Here is a 19062-nt window from a genome sequence, read left to right as displayed (position 1 = left end):
CCTGGAATTCAAGCCTTTTCAATTACATTTAAAATTATTAGAATCTATTCCTGACTGAGACTTCTATTGCTGCCATAGTCAGTTGAGGCATGATTCTCTGATTTATGCATTCTTAATCATCAAATGGTTCATCAAATAAGGCTTGGAGTAACTAAATAATCTGCAACCCAAAGAATAATAATGTACATTGTTTTACATTTTAAAATGTTCTGGAGTCCCTCACTAGCATTCATAGCTTATCTTCACACACAAAAATAACAATGATAATCCACCATTGGTGGAATAAGTACATTGAAGTATTCTTCCACTAAATATAAAAAATCTGGCTGATGCATTCCATTTTCCCTCCATCTTTTTCGTCCCTTGAAACCAACAAAAAAAAACATGTAAATTGGGTAGAGATGAAATAAAGCTAACTGGCTCCTCTGGGAAGATCCCAGCCTAGCTAAGTAGCCAAACGAAAACATACATTACACTTTATCCAAGCACAAGCTCTCACTGCTTAGTATAGTTCTCTCACAATTTAGCCTGACTTTGGGAGAAAGACAAATAAGAGAATAAATTCCTTCCTTTAGCAACTCTATTGCTCGAATACCTGCCAACGGGGCTGTACTTCCTAGTTAGCAAAATCTGATAAGGAACTATAGTCTTGGCAGAAATCAATTAGACTCCTTATAAATCTGCATACAGTGTAGAAACACAAATTTGGATAATATTAAACCAAGAAAACAAATAAAAAACCTCTACATTAAACACACACACATACAACAGGAAATCTGACAGCCCAAGCCCAGTCTTCTTTAGCACTACCATGAAATCTCTTACAGCTAAATTTCAAAATAGAGAAAATAAGGTACATCAAGGATTTCTTCATATCTTTTAGCTGTTCTTTTTAGATCATCTTCTTTGTCTGCAATTTTTTTATATAACTGATTTGTCTCTTCTTGATGATTTTCCAAAAGTTCAGCCTCCACTTCCTGGGCTTTATCTAATAAATAAAAAATGGACACACACAAAAAAAACACATTAGGTAAGAATTAATATCTATGTCCCAATTTCAGTAAGAATCCATGTTCCAAATAAAGTTTTATAAAAATCAACTGATCAATGTGCCCTTCTCACAGAGCAGATGTGTCTTTACAAGGCAATTAATTTGCTAATGCTTTCAGATTCATTTACCTGCTCCTCCTCTCAGTAAGGCAAGCCATGGCCAGGCAATGAAAGCTCCCATTACAGAACTATCTTGGGCAAGAATAATTTTTCTCTAATTTAATTACTTAAAGCACTTAGCACAGTGTGAAAAGACTGAGCTTAAATTACAAATAGTCTTGCCAAAACCAGTTTGGCTCAGTGGATAGAGCGTCGGCCTGCGGACTGAAAGGTCCCAGGTTCGATTCCGGTCAAGGGCATGTACCTTGGTTGTGGGCACATCCCCAGTGGGAGATGTGCAGGAGGCAGCTGATCGATGTTTCTCTCTCATCGATGTTTCTAACTCTATCTCTCTCCCTTCCTCTCTGTAAAAAATCAATAAAGTTTATTTTTTAAAAAATAAAAATAAAAAATAAATAAATAAATTACAAATAGTCTCTGCTGATACTGATTTGTTCTTTATTGAATTTAAAATTTTCCTTACCTATGGTTTCTTTTAGAGTGGTTTCCAGCTCCTGGTCCTTTTGTGCCAGCTGTGTATGGAACTCCCTCATCAGCTGTTTCAATGTGGAATTGTGCTTCAATTCAAGATCTTCCTGCTCCTGCCTGGATAACAAAAATAGAAAGTTAACTAGTGCCATACAAAAAAAATAAGCTGTAAAGAGTTACCCAGTCTTCATAACAGTGCATACAATCTGAGCTCAGTAGGACACACATGAGTGTGTGAGTCTGTGTACGCGTGTGTCAGCATGTGTGTCAGTATGTGAGTGCAAGTGTGTGTATGAGTGTGCGTGTGTGTCCACATTAAACTTTAGAAGGATATGTAAACTATGATTACCTCTACAGAATGGTCATGGGGATTTGAAAATTTGTCTGTTCCACTTAAAATTCCTTGGATGTGTACCTAAAAACCTTGATCTTACAAGAAAAATAAAGTTTTTCCCCCTAAATGGACATGGAGAAACACTGCCTCTGCCTGGAATTGTTCTTATTTCTCTTCAGTATTTAACTTATTAGATTTATTAATAAGTTAAGTAGGTGAAACTTAACTGTATTCGGCACAAAATGGGGGCTTAATTAAGGCCTGCCTTAAAAATATTCATGCTTAAAAAAAAAACTTACTTGATTTTCTCTTCCATTTCTTGTTCATATTCTTTCCTTGTTATATCCAATTCTTGCTGATGCTCCTTCCGCAACATTCGAAGATCTTTCTTCAACTTCACAATCTCCTTGCTCAGCTTCTGCTTCTCCTGCTCTGCCGCTGCTAATTTAAACTCCAGGTCATTGTGCTCAGTCTCCATGTTACTAAGCGGTTTGGGTTGGACCACATGAGATTTGGACTTTTCTTCAGCACTTTCTTCCAAAATTTCTGTGGCTTTATTTTTTCCATCCCTCTGTTGTTGCAAAACCTGTAGTTTTTCATATTTTGAGGTCAACGCTTCCATTTCAACTCTATGTTCTTCCTTCTCTCTTAATAAGTGGGAATCCAGCTCTTTTATCTTTTGCTCCAAAACCTGACAGGTTAGTTCCTTCTCCTGGAGGGTTTTCTGGACATTGTCAAGCACATTTTCCAAGTTTTGCTTTGCCCCTGTGTTTTGTTTACCTCCTTCTTCTTCCATGTGCTGGGATACTATCAAGGAATATTTGCTTTTTCCTTCAAGTTCTTCTTGAAGATGATTAATCATAACTTGATCCTCGTGTTGCTTTGCTTCAGCATGCTCTAGCTTTATTAAGAGCTCCTGGTATTTGCACTGCATTTCAGAAGAAGAAGAAATGGTCTCTTTTTTGTCCTGCTCTAGCCTCTGCAATAGCTTTTCTTTTTCGATCAAATTTCTTTGTAAAACACTGATTTTTTCCTCACATGCCTTCTGCACACAGACTCGGGAATCTGCTTCTTCTTGCTCAGTACATGCTGCCACATTTATTGCTGATCTGGGTACAACTGGTGTTTCTGACTCTGGTGAACTTTCCACTGATTTAAGTTTTTCTTCCAATGTGTGAATTTCTTTTTCTCTTTCCTGCAATTTTGTATTTAGCTCACTCAAATAGCTTTCCGTATCTTTTTTATACTGCTGTTCTTTCTCTTCCATTTGAGATAATAACTGCTTCTTGATGGAAGCAATTTTTTGTTCAGCTTTCTTCTTCAGTTCTGCTAATTTTGCAGCACTCTCTAACTCAAGTCTATCTTCCAATGCTTTTAACGCCTCTTCTTTGCTTTTCACACTTGAATTAACATGTTCCAATTCTTTCTTCTTATCTTCAAGTTCAGATTTCATGAAAGACACTTGCTTTTCAAGTTTTAAGACCTTTTCTTCAGCTTCTTTGACCCTGTTGTCCTTTTCTTCTCCTAGCTCTTGAATGTGCTGAAGTTTCTGAACCATTTCGTTCTGTTCAACATCCTTTTGTTGATTATAATTTTTAAGAACTTCATTTAAGGAATCAATTTCATTTGTTTTCTGAGTAATATGCTCCTCTAATTCCATAATTCTTGCTGTTTGAGTTTTTAACTCAGTCTCTAAATTATACTCCTTTTTCTCCATCTTGTTATTCTTATCTTCCATTTCACCCTTTAAACATTCAAATCTTTTATTTTGCTGATCAAGGTCTTCCTTTAATAAAGTTATCTGCTCATCCTTTTCATTGGCTTCCTCCGTTTTTAATTCAATCTGCATCTGTAATTCTTTAATAGTATTTTGATACTGTGTAACTTTTGACTGTGCTATTTTCTTCAATTCTGAGAATCTGTTAGACAAGTGATCTACCTGTTCAAGAGCAGAAATTTTCTCTTTACTCAGAGTTTCAACTTTCAAAGATAAATCTTGCACCCGATCCAGCAATTCACGCTGTTCCTCATCATGTCGCTCACTTAGTGATGAGATGGCTGCATCTTTCTCAGTTAGACTGACACTATTCTGAAGTTGAGCATTCAAATCAGTTAGTTGTTTATTAAGACTATTGATCTCAGATTTTTTTTCTTTAAGCTCTTCCTTCATCAGTGTGACAGCATTGATGTTTTCTGATAACTCTTTCTTCAACTGTGTGATACAAGACTCTTTTTCAGAGGCAGCCTGCTGCTGATTACCACCCTCCCTCTGTAAGGCTTCTTTTTCTGTTATGAGACCTTCAATATCGGCCTTCATGCTCTTCATTTGATTTTCTTTTTCTTCTAACTGATGGGTAGCCTGTTGAAAAGAACTGTTGAGTGTATTTTGCTCTTCTGTTAGCTGTCTAAGCTGTGCTTCTAATTCAGAAACTTTGCAAGTTTTAATTCGTAGTGCCTCCTTAACTTTAGTTGTGTGGTGTTGACATTGGGAAATTCTAGAGAGAACCACATTAATCTTACTATTACTGAGGTTGATTAGTTCATTTGTTTTAGCTTGTAGTAAGGCTTCAGTTTTTTTAGCATAAATATCCAGCTGAACTGCTATTTCCTCAGACAGGTTTTTGAATTCCAAGCTTTTGTCTTCTAGGCTTTTCTTACTTCTTTCATATAAAGATTTTAAACTCTGAAATTCTTCATTTGTGGCTTTCAATTTGTTAGTCAACTCAGACACCTTAAGCTTATCTTCTTCTGACAGTGTCTTCAGTTCAACTACATGCTCCTGAAGAAAAGTATTTTCCTTCAGAGAATGCTTCAAGTCACCTTCCAGCTTTTCAAGTTGCGCTTTCAGTTTCATTTCATTTTGTGAGAGAGAATTTGTATGAGCAGACTTCTGGTGGACTTGTTCCTGTAACTCCTTTATTACTGTATCCTGCTTACCACCTTCCTCCTTCAGCCATGCTATCTCCTTGCTCATCTCTTTCTTTTCACACCCAATTATGAGGATCTTTTGCTTCAGTTCTGCTACCTCTTGTTCTTTTTCCTGTAACTGGATTTCATGTTTTTCCTGAAGTTCTTCAGCTTGCTGATGAAGCTTCTTCTCCCAGACTGAGATCACATCATTGAGTTCTCGCCTATGCACCTCAGTAAGACTTTCTATTTGCTCCTTTTGGTTTGTTTCCAGTCTTGACACTGCATCATTGATTCCAGCTGAGTTAGCCTGTGCCATTTCCAAAATTTTGGCATTGAACTGTTTTTCTTTCTGACTGTGCTCTAGAGCAGTATTTTCAAGCTCTTTTTTATGCTTGGCTTCCTGATCCAACAATTTCTTCTTTAACGTTTCTTGCATCTCCTTTGCTTTCTGCTTAATTTTTTCCATCTTTTTTTCTTGATTTTTAAATTTGGTTTCATATTCCTCATGCAAAACACTAATACTGTCTTCCTTGGCCGATAATTTCTGTTTGAGTGTTTCAATTTCTTTGCTCTGTCCTTCTCTCATTTGTAAAATTACATTTTCTTTTTCCATCAAGATTTGCTTTGTCTGTTCCTGCTCTATGTTACTATCTTTAAGTTGGGACTCATAGAGTTGAGTTAAAGATTTTACTTTTTCCTCCATTTCACTATTCTGTTTTTCAAGTTGCTGCCTTAAATCTTGTACCTGGTTTTTGTGAATGTCTAACTCAGTACAAACATCTTTCTTTTGTGTTTCAACTTCAGCTACCTGTTTTGTAAGAAGAAGTCTTTCTGTTTCCAAATTCAACAACTTCTGCTGCAACTGGGCCAACTGCTCCTCATATGCTTTTGCCTGCTCATGTGTGGTGCTCTGGTGTGACTGAAAAAGATCCAGCTTATTAGAGGCCTGCTGGAGTTCCCTTTCTGACTTTTTAATATCTGCCTCTAAACTTTCCACATGAGCCTGATGCTCTTTCAAATGCTTATCTTTTTCCTTCAGAAGAAGCCCGAGTTGATTAATTTCATCTTTCAATGCCTTCTCAGTTCTCTGGATGGACATCTCTTGCTCTTTAATAATATTGTCAACTTGTTGCTGGTGATGATTTTTCTGTTCATCCAACTTGGCCTCCAATTCCTGCTTCACTTTATCTGCTTGATTCTTTAGTATAGAAAGTTCCTCTTCTAGCTTGTCACGGGCTTTTAATACTTCTGACAGTTCAGAAGACAATGACTCCAATTCTGTTTGCTTCACATCTAGCTTTTCTAATGTCCTTTCATTCATCTCTTCTATGTGGGCCTGGAAGAGACTCTCTTTGTCTTTCAACAATGTTTCTTTTTCTTGTTCATACTTTTCTCTAAGTTTTTCCATTTCAGTCTGATGCTGTTGCCTTAAGTCTTGGAGTTTTTCAGTCCAAAGGTTATCCTGCTGATGCTGAAGGCTTTCCAATTCTGTCTTGTGTTTTTCAACCATGATTGTCATTTCTTCATTGTGCTTATTTTTTTCAGCTTCCAAATGAATAGCCAAATCTTTTGATTGAATTTTGCTTTCTTGTAAGCTTTTTTCCAAACAACTTTCTAATTCAAGAATTCTCTGTTAATAAAAACAGATGTATTTTTATTAAGTACAGTCTTGTGTATTAGTAACAATAGACATGACCTGATGTCTACACCTATTTAAAGATTAAAATTTGGATGAATAACTCTACATATCACACCAAACACTAGAAAGGACAAAGAATCTGTCCTCAATTCCTAAATGAATTACATAACAAAGAAAATATTCTATTTTGAGCACAACTCATAATTCCAGATTCTTTCTATCTACATGGATAACTATTTCAACTACCTATATTTCAAGAATATTTTGAATGGATAGTCAATAAGAAATAAATTATAAAGTAGATAACAATAACTATTGGTAGAAAGATGTGTATTTTTTCTGTGCTTTTTTAAGGGCTATAATAATATTCTATTGCTTACATAACTTAATTTTGGAAGATAAATAACGTATATGATTTTTCAACCCCAAAAATTATTATTCAGGAGATAACTTGAAAAAAGAAGAAACTTACACAAATTTTACCAAAGATTACTATTGCTTCATAAAAAATATCAATCCTGACTCTGAAGGAGAAGGAGCTAAATAAGGCAGAGCCACAGAATGTCAGAGCAGGTCTTTGGGAATTACCAAATCCAATCTCTTGATGTAACAAGAAAATTAAGGTAAAATTAATTTGCAAAGCTAGCAATTGGAAGATCTAGGCTTGAGTACCCATTCCCCTCCATCATGTCATCTTACATAAATGTTGGAAATGGGAAAATAAAGCAGTTTAGAATTACAGGTAAGTGTGACTGTTTCACTATCTAAATCAGAATAAAAAGTCTGAATAAATGACATCAGCCAATTTATTCAAAACAAGGTGTACATTTCATATACTCCTGAGGGATGGGCCCAAGGGCCTTAAAAATGTACACATTGAGACACATATATAAATATGTTTATTATAAGGCTATGTTTAATATGGGAAAAACAAACGTAAAAGTGGGGCATTGAAATAACCAAACTGTCATACAAAGAATAAATTATGTCCAGATAAAGCTGGACAGGCAGGAAGGTACCTCCAAAGTGAGGCCAATTCCTAAGGACCAGGGTGAGTATGCAATGGAGTGGAGATGCTAACAGAGTGTGAGTGCAAAGAATCAGCGTGAGTGGCTGACGGTACTGCAGCCAGCTATAGGCAGAGTCAGGAGCACCCTGCAGCAAACACCAAACCTCTCCCATTAATAGCTATTACTATCAAAAATGAAGTGCATGTATATGCAAATCTAACTCAGTAAAACAAAGCTTCTCTACAAGTGGAGAGAGAACATAGTTCTCATATTCAACCAATTTGAGCTCTGGAACCTGAATATTATATAAACTTACAGTTCTGTAAGTCTCTGCTTCTTGCTGAATGTCCTGAAGTTTATTTTCACTCTCTGTGAGGATCGCTTTTTTCTGCAACTCTAACTCTTCCAGGGCCAGAGTTTCTTGCTGTTCTTTTTCTTGGGTGATCCTCAAATGTTCTGATTGACATTTTTCCTGTGCCAAAAGCAATACCACCTTAGACCCACATAAATCTTCAGCATTCCCAAAGTACTTCTATAGCAGTGGTTCTCAACCTTCTGGACCTTTAAATACAGTTCCTCATGTTGTGACCCAACCATAAAATTATTTTCATTGCTACTTCCTAACTGTAATGTTGCTACTGTTATGAGTCGTAATGTAAATATCTGATATGCAGGATGGTCTTAGGCGACCCCTGTGAAAGGGTGTTCAACCGCCAAAGGGTTCGCGACCCACGGGTTGAGAACCGCTGTTCTATAGGAATCATACATTTCATTTGATCTGCACAGCAGCCCTGTGAGGTAGGCAGTATCATCACCTCTCTCTTCCCATGCTCTAGTCTACAGGAACAAGACACTGTGCCTTTTACAGTGTGGTCTGGCCAGTCTTTGCCACAATTACTATTGATATGAAAAATCTTATTCCAGTAACCCCACTACATCTACTATTTTTCCACTACTTAAAATGGTGTGGAAAACACTGCTGATGTGAAAGGTCACACAACTGCCACTACCTCTTCTCTGCACTCCAGAGTTTCCTTTTTAAACTCTAGGCAGAGAAACTAGATCATAAATTTATGTAATTTGTGAGAAACAACTCTTTATAATAGAAAGCCCCACATGGAAAACCAGTCAAAATCAGAGGATTACAAAAGAATACATGAATTTGCACTAGCTGGTTTGGCTCAGTGGACAGAGCATTGGCCTGCAAACTGAAGGGTCCCGGCTTCAATTCCAGTCAAGGGCACATGCCCGGGTTGCAGGCTCGATCCCCAGTAGGGGGCACGCAGGAGGCAACCAATCAATGATTCTCTCTAAAATTGATGTTTCTATCTCCCTCTCCCTTCCACTCTGAAATCAATAAAAATATATTTAATAAAAAAAAGAATACATAAATTCAATCCATAAAATTCCTATAAAAGCCTACATAATTATTTTCGATGATCTGGGCTCTTTTACTGTCCCATCAATCCTGAAAAGCTTCTTTTTTGATTGACCTTATTATTTGTCAACATTCACCATTTGAAAAGCTCTGACAGTCCCTTTTCTGCCTCCATCCTATCCCTTCTTGACTCAAAGATCAATGCTGCCAGCAGTCTGACCATGGAAGCTAGGGGTAAGGAGATGACAACTTCTAATGCTGTGAAGTTGACCTACAGCAAAACCAAAATACTTACAAGAGCTGCTTTCATTTGCTCCTGAAATTCCCTTTCTTGGGTCTGAAACTTCTTAGTCATCTCCTGCTCTTTGCTGGCCAACTCTTCTTCATGAAGCTTCTGTAGTTTAGCAATTTGTTCTGAGGATTTCTAAAAATCAGCCAGATAGTTAAAGTGAAACATCCAGAATAAAATATGTAACTCTACAATCAAATAATACTGTTACAGTTCAATTTTCAAGCTACAGCTTTTTAAGAAGAAAAAACAAAAAAATATTTCCCACATAAATCAAGTCACCAAAGTCAAAAGTTCAAAGAAAAATCAGTAAAGTATTGGTCATTTAATATTGCTGCTGCAGTAGTCAGTCCTGTGGGGTCGATGCCTCTTTCCACATCTTCCAATCAGGTTTGTGAAGTACAGTAGAGGAAATAAGGATAATCGCAGAGAGGGCGCTCCACTATGGTCAAGCTGCCCAATCTGCACCCATCTAATTATGTCTAGCTTTCCAGGAATGCACTATTTACCAAAAACTATTGACCTTGCCCTGGCTGTTGTGGCTCAGTTGGTTGGAACATGGTCTCATACACCAAAAGATTGTGGGTTCGATTCCTGGTCAGGGCACATACCCAGGTTGCAGGTTTGATCCCTGGTTGGGGGCAATCGATCAATGTCTCTCTCATATCCATGTTTCTTCCTCTCTCTCTCTCTCTCTCTCTCTCTCTCTATCTATCTATCTCTATCTCTCTCTCCCTCTCCCTCTCATTGAAATCAATATTTTTACATGCTACTGACCTTGTTCTTTGTGACAGAAAGACTTAATCTTATACAAATGTCAAACCTCCCTAAATAAGTATAAAATTTTAATATAATCAAATAAAAATACCAACAAACTGGGGTGAGGGGTCCACTAAACAAAATAAAAATGTAAGAAAAGCCAATACTCTTCTGAAAAATAAGAGCAATAAGAGGAAGTTATCAAATAGAACATATTATAAACTAGAATAATTATAACCATGTAATACAACACATGGTCAGGAAAAGCAGTGGGATAGCAGAGAATCCAGGGAGGAAAAAACCCATATGTAGCATTATAATAATTCAGTATGTAATAAAGATAGCATGTCATGTCAGAGACAGAAACATGGATTCTTTTAAAAAGTGATTTGGAGACTACCTAGTAGTCATCTGGAAAAAAATTAAAGTTGGCTCCCTACCTCACCCCTTATATTAAACTAGAGGCCCAGTGCATGGATTCGTGCACACTGAAAGGAAATTAATTAGCAGATGGCTGACGGCATAGTGGGACTGGGCCAGATGGGCCAGACATGCCCTGAAGCCAACCTCCCGCAGTCCCTCCCCGGCCTGCCACATCTGGGGCGGTGCCGGGGCTCGAAGGGCATCTGCGGAGTAAGTGGGGTCTGGCAGGTGGAGTCCCTCGGTCTGGCCTGCGGGGATCGGGCCAAAACTGGCAGTCCGACATCCCCTGAGGGGTCCCAGAGTGTGAGAGGGCACTCTGTAAAGTTGTCATCACTTGGCAGCTCCTACGTTGAGCGTCTATCCCCTGGTGGTCAGTGCGCATCATATCTACCGACCAATCGGCCGGTTGGCCAGTTGGCCGGTCGCTTAGCCTCTTATATATACAGATAAATTCTAGTTGAATCAAAAATGTAACCATAAAAATTAAAAGCAGAGAAGTGCCAGAAGAAAACATAGAATTTTCAAAAATGATCTCAAGTAAGAACATATTTTTAAAGAAGGACAATAATCCAAATAGCATTTTAAAAAAAAGAAAATTTTCTGCATGGCCAAAAACAACTAATAACATAAACAAAGTCAACAAGTAAAAAACAGGGAAATTATTTGGATAAAAGCATCTTATATCTGAACAGAGAATTCCTACCATAAGTAAAGAGCTTCTATAAATTGGTAAGAAAAAGTCCAAGAACCCAACAGGAAAATGAGTCAAGGATTTGAACAGGTAGCTCTAAAAGAAAAACTACAAATTCTTTTTAAACATATAAAAATGTGTTTATCATACTGGTAAGAGATATGAACATTAACACTACAATGATATCTTTTTTTAACTAGTGTGGAAAGATAACAAAGTTAGGCAACACCATCTTTGTGAAGGGGGGGAACATATTCTAACACATTACTTGTGAGAATATAAACTGTCCTTCATGGAGTTTGTAGCAACTATGCAATAATTTAAAAATAACATAAATCTCTGCCTGAGTAATATTCTACTTCTAAGGAATCCACCCTGAAAAAATATATATGTGAGCAGATAAGAATACTCATCTGCAATAGTGAAAAATATACTAAATATCTATTAGTTTAAGACTAATTAAATTATGACATTCATATAATGAAATCCAGAGCAGTCTTTAAAACAAATGGGCATCATTTCCCTAGTGGTTTGGCTCAGTGGATAGAGTGTCAGCCTGTGTCTGGGTTCGATTCGGTCAAGGGCACATATCTTGGTTGCAGGCTCCTCGGGCCCTGGCCCTGGTCAGAGGCAACCAATCGATGTGTTTCTCTCACATCAATGTTTCTCTCTGTCTTTCCCTTTCTCTTCCACTCTCCCTAAAAATCAATGGAAAAATATACTCAGGTGAGGATTAACAAAAAACAAAAATAAATAAATAAAATAAAACAAATGGGCATCATTATCAATTACCAATGATAAAGAATAATCTCTAAGGCAGATTAAGTGAAAAGGCAAAATATAGAACAGTATATATAACATGCTATCTTTTGTATTTAAAAATTAAAGGAAGATTTTAAAACATAAAAGAGAAATCATATGCAGAGACTACCTCTGGGAAGTATATACAAAAAGATATAAGCATTTCTCATCAAAGTGCTTTATTCCTATATCTTGAACATCATGAAATGGTCAAGTTCTAAAATACAAAATAACTCTTCTTTATACTCAAATATTGTCAGAAAAGTATAAGACTCAAGTTTTCAAATTACTGTAGCCCATTTCAATCTAGGATTATTCTTACTTTCATTACATCAACAACCTCCTGTTTCACCCGACTTAATTCTTGTTGAAGACTGATGCGTTCTTCCTCACTTGTTTTTTCAAGAGCTTTTATTTGTTCATCCATTTCTGCCTTCATTTTTCTCCGTGATTCTTCTGTTTTTTGGGCTGTACTCAAAGCTTTTTCAAGTTCCTCAAAAGCTATAATGAAAACAGCAGAAAACAAGTATCTCAAGAAATACTATCATCGAGCTAAAGTGTTTTACATTCAATTTAAAGAACTAAGAGCAGCAGTAGCAGGACAGGTTAAAAAAACTCATCAGTGTTTAAGCCAGGAGATACTTCTAAGTGGTTTAACAAAGCCACAAGAAAAGTTCAGTCACTGAATCCAATTTGTTATTGAGTTCTGGATTAGGATATACAATGTGTATATGAACTGAAGCTCAGAAGTCTGAAACAAATATTTAATTACTAATGGTTTCCCACTCTACCCTCAATTGCCCTTAGGGATAAGAAACTCAATGTCTTATACCTACTTCTGTACTATGTAATTTTAATTGCTTTTTTTGTTTGACATGCAGTTATCTATTATCAATAATTAGTTAATATTATTTATTCACTAGGACATTTTTAATGTAAAAGTTATTCTTTGACTAATCTTACTTTTAAAAACCTGTTAACCATGTAGTAAAAGAATAGAATGTTGTTGTTTTTAACATTTACTGGCTGAATCACATAATTAAACAATGTATTTTGAAATGAAACCTACTTCCTGTATAAATTTTGAACTAGGACCGTTAACTAGAAAACTTTATCTAATTCATCGGTGTATAGAAAAGTACTACCAGCAGGGAATTCTTAGGTGAAATAAGTAAAAATCAGGGCTTACAAAAAACAAACATCTAGCCTAGAGTATTATGATCTTGAAGGAGGCCAAACAGCTCACCCAGATCAAACAAAATTAGATGTGTTGGGTGCAACAGCTGGGTAACTTGGCACCAAAAATATGTATGCATGTATGTTTATGTATATTTGTGTGTATATGTATATGTGTGTTTGTGTATGTGCATGCCCATGTGCAATGTATATGTATGTGTATGTACATGCACACACACTCTCTACTGGCATAATGATACCCTGTTAAAAACCTGCTGTTTTTATCATTCTAGATTATTTTCTCTAGCCCTCATAGAATAGAAGACACCAGACTTCTCTTTGCCACTGAGATGGACTATAAATAAAACATCAATTATTAAGACAGGTTTTTAATCCTATCAAGAAATGTATGTCAGGGGGGATAGTTCATTGACATGTATGGGGGATTTTCACTCCCGGTGGTCTAAGAAATGTAGAACTTTAACCTATGGTATCTCGGAGGGAAAATCCTTTTATTAACCACACCGTGGCTTAACGGAGAGTTGTTTAAGCACAGCAAGTTCATACCTAAAGGCAGAATCTGTTCTAAAGCATTTTCTAAATAGCAAATTGCATTAGTACAGAAAAAGGCAAGAAAGGCTGAATTCTACTAACAACTGGGAAACATAATTTACATTGCTTAACATTTAAACAAAAACTTCTCTAGACAACCATGTAACTTTGACATAAAAACAAATCTATCTGATTTATTCATTTTATATGTCCAGAGCATAAAACTAATGTTGACACTCTAAATTTCAAAGAAACATTAATTAGCTGAAATTATTTTTAAAGATTCCTATACTAGTTTTACTGGTATTTGTCTGCCAACAACAAAATGATAATTCTTAGATATAAATATGTTAGAAAATAAAGTATTTAAAAGACAATGTTGTCTTTGTTTAATTTAGATATTCCTTTACTATAAATTCTAGTGCTGCCCTGGCTGGTGTGGCTCAGTTAGAGCGTTGTCCTGTACACCACAAGGTTGCAGGTTTGATTCCTGGTCAGGGCACATACCTAGGTTGCAGGTTCGATCCCTGGTTGGGCATGTTTCTCTCTCACAATTGAAGTTTCTCCTTCCCTCCCCTCTCTCTCTCCTTCTGCCTTCCTCTCTTTAAAAATCAACAAACATATCCTCCCCTGAGAAATTTTTTTTTTCAAATTCTCATGTCAAACTGAAAAAAAATATCTCACTACTAACAAGAAATTTCATTTCCTAATTTCTTAGAAATCAAGTAAAGTGATCAATTATGGGAAAGAGATTCTGTAAGGGTGCTTACTGCTTAGTTTGTGCTGAAGGTTTAAATGTGGAAAAGGAAAACATGGAAAAAGGAATGATAACATTTTTAATGCTTGGATGTCATCAGCATCTTTGCATTACTGTCATTATTCAGCATGTAAAATTATAACTTAGCATTTCAAAGCACTTCTCAGAAATATTTTAAATCAGGCTCTGGAGAACCTGAAGATATTTTTTATATTCTTTCAGCAAAATAGAGTTTTAAATGAAAAACTTTTGTTAATTAAGCAAAATAAAACAAAACTGTATACAGTCAATTCCAAATGAATTTTCCTTGTTTTTAGTTTTAAAATTCCAGAATCCAGTACAGTATAAAAATAGATGTAGTGCTCTCACTTTTTCGAACAAAAAAATCCATGCCACGAAGTTTAGATATAATCTTCCAATAATGTCGTGGACGAGGTGGCCGAGTGGTTAAGGCGATGGATTGCCAATAATGTTTTCTAACCACAACCAGAAAATTTTAGAATATTCTCCTGCATTAGATTCTAATTTTAGTGTTCAATCCACTGTTCTTAAGTCATTTGATTATCCATCATAATAATTAAATTAGATCTGGTTCCACAGTTCTTTCCATCTAAATTTAATCTTCTCTCCCATCTTCTGCTACCATGTCAGAGAACCATATAATTTTACTAGAGACCTGATGCATGAATTCATGCAAGAGTAGGCCTTCCTTCCCCCGGCTGCTGGCACTGGCTTCCCTCTGTCACCTGGGACCCGGGCTTTCCTCATAGGTCTGGCTTCATCCAGAAGGTCGTCCGGAAGGACATCAGATCTAATTAACATATTACGCTTTTATTATTATAGATACCTAGAGATCTTTTTTTTTTAAGTTTTTATTTCTTTCAGAGAGAGGGAGAGAGAAAGATAGAAACACTGACCGGCTGCCTCCTGCACGCCCCCTACTGGGGATTGAGCCTGCAACCCGGGCATGTGCCCTGACTGGGAATTGAACCAGCGACCTCTTGGTGCATGGGACAACGTTCAACCACTGAGCCACACCAGCCAGGCTACCTAGAGATCTTTTAATTCAATGTCCTTATTCAAATGCAAGAACTGAGGCACCCAGTTTTTTCCTCAGATAATACATCAACTTGAATATATAGGCTTGATGATAAAACTTAAAATTGTATTTAACAAACAACTCTTACCTTGCATTATTTTTAAAAACTAAGAATGCTGACATTGATCAAGTTCAAGTGAGCAATAATATATCTTACTAAACCAGAATTTTTGGACCATGCAATTACTGATGGCTTCTAACTCAATAAAATGTAGCATGTTATACCTCAGACAGACATAAAAAAAACTCAACTGCTTTCCATTCTCATCTTCCTTTACAAAAATGCTAAATACAAAAAAAGGCATTAAAACACATTGCATATATACACACATAGGAAACGTATTTCAAACCCATTCAGGATTCTACATTGTACACAAATGAAGCAACCTCCTTACAGGAAGTCTGTCTTCAATAATGAGTCCCATTTCAATGCTGAAGAGGATACACTGAGAGTTTACTTACTAACCAGAAACATCTCACTTTCTGATGTCGCAAAAACCAGGTACAGTAAATTGGTGTCCCAAATGAAACTATGCTAGGATCTTAATGTGAGTACTAAAAAAGTATGTTCTGAACATCTACATAGTTTATCTTGCAATTACCAATGAAGGACAAGTGAGTGGGGAGAATGAAAGCATACATCGGCACAGCTGACAAGTCTCTGCCAACATGCAAGAGTGCTCGGGAAAGCCACGGTCACAGCACACACCACCGGGACGCTAAGCACAAACTGCCACCGAATGTTGCAAGAACACACTGTGTTCTTCCAAAGCAAAATTCAATGTATCTCAGGCAATTTTTATTTTAAAAAAAAAACTTTGAAAATATTTCTAGGCAAAAATTTAACGGTCCTCCGCCAAAAGTAAAATATGGAGGCCTTTTATTGCTAGCTCCTCGTTTCCACTTCGAATGAGGTTCATTCGCATCTATGGGAACTATAAAAGGGACAAATGCTCACTGCAAGAGTTAAATGAGAAATGTTGGCAACAGCTCAATAATCCAACCATTCATTCATCATATATTTTGGATGTCTGCCATATGCAAGGTACTGGGTGACATAAAGAAAATTTTCCACACACACACAAAAGTTGAAGTAGTAAGAAGGGGAGAGAAATAGAAGAATTAATCCTTAGGTAAAGGTAGGAAGAATGTGGCATTTGCTTTTGCTACTTCACCACCTTTTCCTGTCCTCATCCTTAATGCCCTTACTAACCGTATAACAAAAGCCAGAATTCTGAGATTCCAAGTAGCATTACGGGTTTGTTGCACTGTTCCAGAGGACATGTTACTATAAGAATAACAAGACCCACTTCTACTCCCACTACAGACAATAAACAAACATGCAGAAATGTGGGAAGGTTGCCAGTCCCTCAATGAAATGCTGATCCTAAGAAGCTGATTGAGAACATCAAAATATGAATAAGTAAGCTAGCGCCTAAGTCTTTATCCCAGCAGAAAAAAAAAAAGCTGCAAAATGCATGTGATATTTAACTAAAACACAGGTTATACTACAAAATGAATAAAATGCAAATCAACAGAAAAAGCAACCAAAAGAATTTTTATCAGAATTCCCATCTAATCGTCAAGACCTGTGAATAAAAGCAAATCTAGTGGCAGTTTTCAAAGTGTGATCCAAAGATCCATGGGTCCTGAGACCCTTTCAGAGGGCCTGTCAGGTCCTCCCTTTCCAAATACATATCTACATGAGGGGAGATTTTCTTCATATATTTCAACCAAAACAACACATCACAACAGATTAAATGCAAAAACAGATATAAAATCCAGCTATCTTCTATTACGCTAAACAATGAGATTAGCAAAAATATAAAACAAGGCCACTCTGCACACAAAATTGTGTTTTGGAAAATACAGGTAATTTTCATAAAAGTATTTAACTAATACTATGTAATAGGCTTATAACTGTTATTTTTAAATGAACTAAACAAACATTTTTAAATTTTTAATAAATATCACTACATATAACCCACATAAACAAAAGCTCTTTGTAATCCTCAGTAAATTGTAAGAGTATAGAGAGGTCCATAAGACCAAAAAATTTTGAAAACCACTCCTCTAGAGTTTAAGTGAAAATAAAGTAATACTACCACCCAGTGGCACAAACCAGACACTGCAATATTTACATATAAATTGGGGCCTTCGGATATTTAATAAACATCACATGTACCATGGAGATCTACTTTTTAAACTACTTTCCAAAATGCATAAGAAAATTCATTCTGTAGATCAATTATGCTTTGACTTTTTAAAATGCATAGATCTATCCAAAATTTCATGTACTTTATAGATCTATATAAATTTCATGTTTTTATATAGATTTATCTATTAAAAAACCTTAAAAACATCAATCTGATCTTGGAAAATATTAGGCTAAAGCTGAGTAAATGAAGGTATGATTCTGTAGAAATGTGTTCTTCTGCTTGCTGATGTTTTCCAGAACAGTGACAGTGCCATAAACAAGTGCAGGGTAACAATGACTACCTAGATATATGGGTGCATAGCTACTACTGTAGAAATGTGTTGAGCACCTACAAATACATGACTATTAAATAAACAATCTATAATGAATAAAACTCTAATTCCATTTAAAATAATACATTTTTCCATAAGCTATTCATTTAGTGCCAAAATATGTAACTTATCTAACATGGCAGACTTAACTGTACTTTAAAGCATATTTTTTTTCTTTTTGCCTGAGAAACATGGAATTTTCTTTGTAAGGCTTATCCTAAGCACCATGATAAGAAAACAAATAGCCCTTACCCCAGTCCTGTTCATACAAGGCTTGGGAAAGGCACCATGATTCACTTATTGGCATGTGTGGATGCACAAAAATAAGATGTTTTGTGAGACTTAAGACTCCAAGAAAACTCTGTTACATAAATTATCAACAACTAACAAAGCACTTAAATATACCTGTGATTTTTGTTTATTATATAAATATGCATAAATCTTATACTTTATTTAAATATATAAACTCTTTTAAAGGGTCTTTCAAACATCAAATAAATACGTTCTACTGAATGTCTTTGGTGTATCAAACTTATACTATACAAATTAATAAAAAAACTTACTTCCTCCACAAACACAACATGGCAATAAAAAAGCAAAGAATGTCATAAGCTAATCTAAGTTTTTAAATGCAGCCAATCATATAAAACACATAACTTCAGCAAAGACAGGGTGCATGAGAGGAAAACAGAGCTTGTTACAAAGATAGTGCACTCTGGAAACTTTCCTAATCCAAGCAGAATATTTTATTAATCTTGCATACTTATAGGCAAGGACATTTTAAAGGAGGGGGTAGGAGTTAACATTCTAACGTGAGTTCTCTTTTTATATTGGCTTTATTTAAATCACTTAAAGGTAACTAACAAAAAAGACTAAAAGTCTATAGGTAAGAATTTACCCTGAGAAAAAATTCAAATATGAAATGGGTTGTATCTCAGGATTGTTATAGTATTATTCATAATAGCGTAAATATAAAATAATCTAGACATTAATCTGTAGGGAAATGGTTAAGTAAATGATGTGCATGCATTCTGACACAGCCATTAAAATGTTAGTACTTTAGCAATGTGTAAAAGT

The 19062-nt window shown here is 35.9% G+C and overlaps 1 protein-coding gene across 19 annotated transcripts in view; it reads right to left on the bottom strand.

The window, feature by feature from the left end:
- The window catches only part of GOLGA4 (golgin A4), an 83751-nt gene that overhangs the window by 30656 nt on the left and 34033 nt on the right, over window positions 1-19062 (bottom strand). For 17 of the 19 annotated variants that reach the window (XR_002831252.1, XR_002831256.1, XR_002831253.1 and 14 more), the window contains 6 exons: window positions 12195-12373; window positions 9205-9333; window positions 7848-8003; window positions 2272-6512; window positions 1634-1755; window positions 858-988 (listed from right to left, as the gene is read on the bottom strand). Coding sequence is in view for 14 of the 19 variants with exons in the window: in XM_023760880.1 (XP_023616648.1) it covers window positions 858-988; window positions 1634-1755; window positions 2272-6512; window positions 7848-8003; window positions 9205-9333; window positions 12195-12373 (4958 nt within the window). In the remaining 5 variants the exon portion in view is untranslated. Of the gene's footprint in view, window positions 1-825; window positions 989-1633; window positions 1756-2271; window positions 6513-7847; window positions 8004-9204; window positions 9334-12194; window positions 12374-19062 lie in introns of all 19 variants that reach the window. The other 2 variants (XR_002831258.1, XM_023760884.1) reach the window with 1 other exon arrangement.

Source organism: Myotis lucifugus, unplaced genomic scaffold (genome assembly GCF_000147115.1).
Source record: "Myotis lucifugus unplaced genomic scaffold, Myoluc2.0 scaffold_195, whole genome shotgun sequence".
NCBI lineage: Eukaryota > Metazoa > Chordata > Mammalia > Chiroptera > Vespertilionidae > Myotis > Myotis lucifugus.
This window is presented reverse-complemented; position numbering and strand designations above follow the sequence as displayed.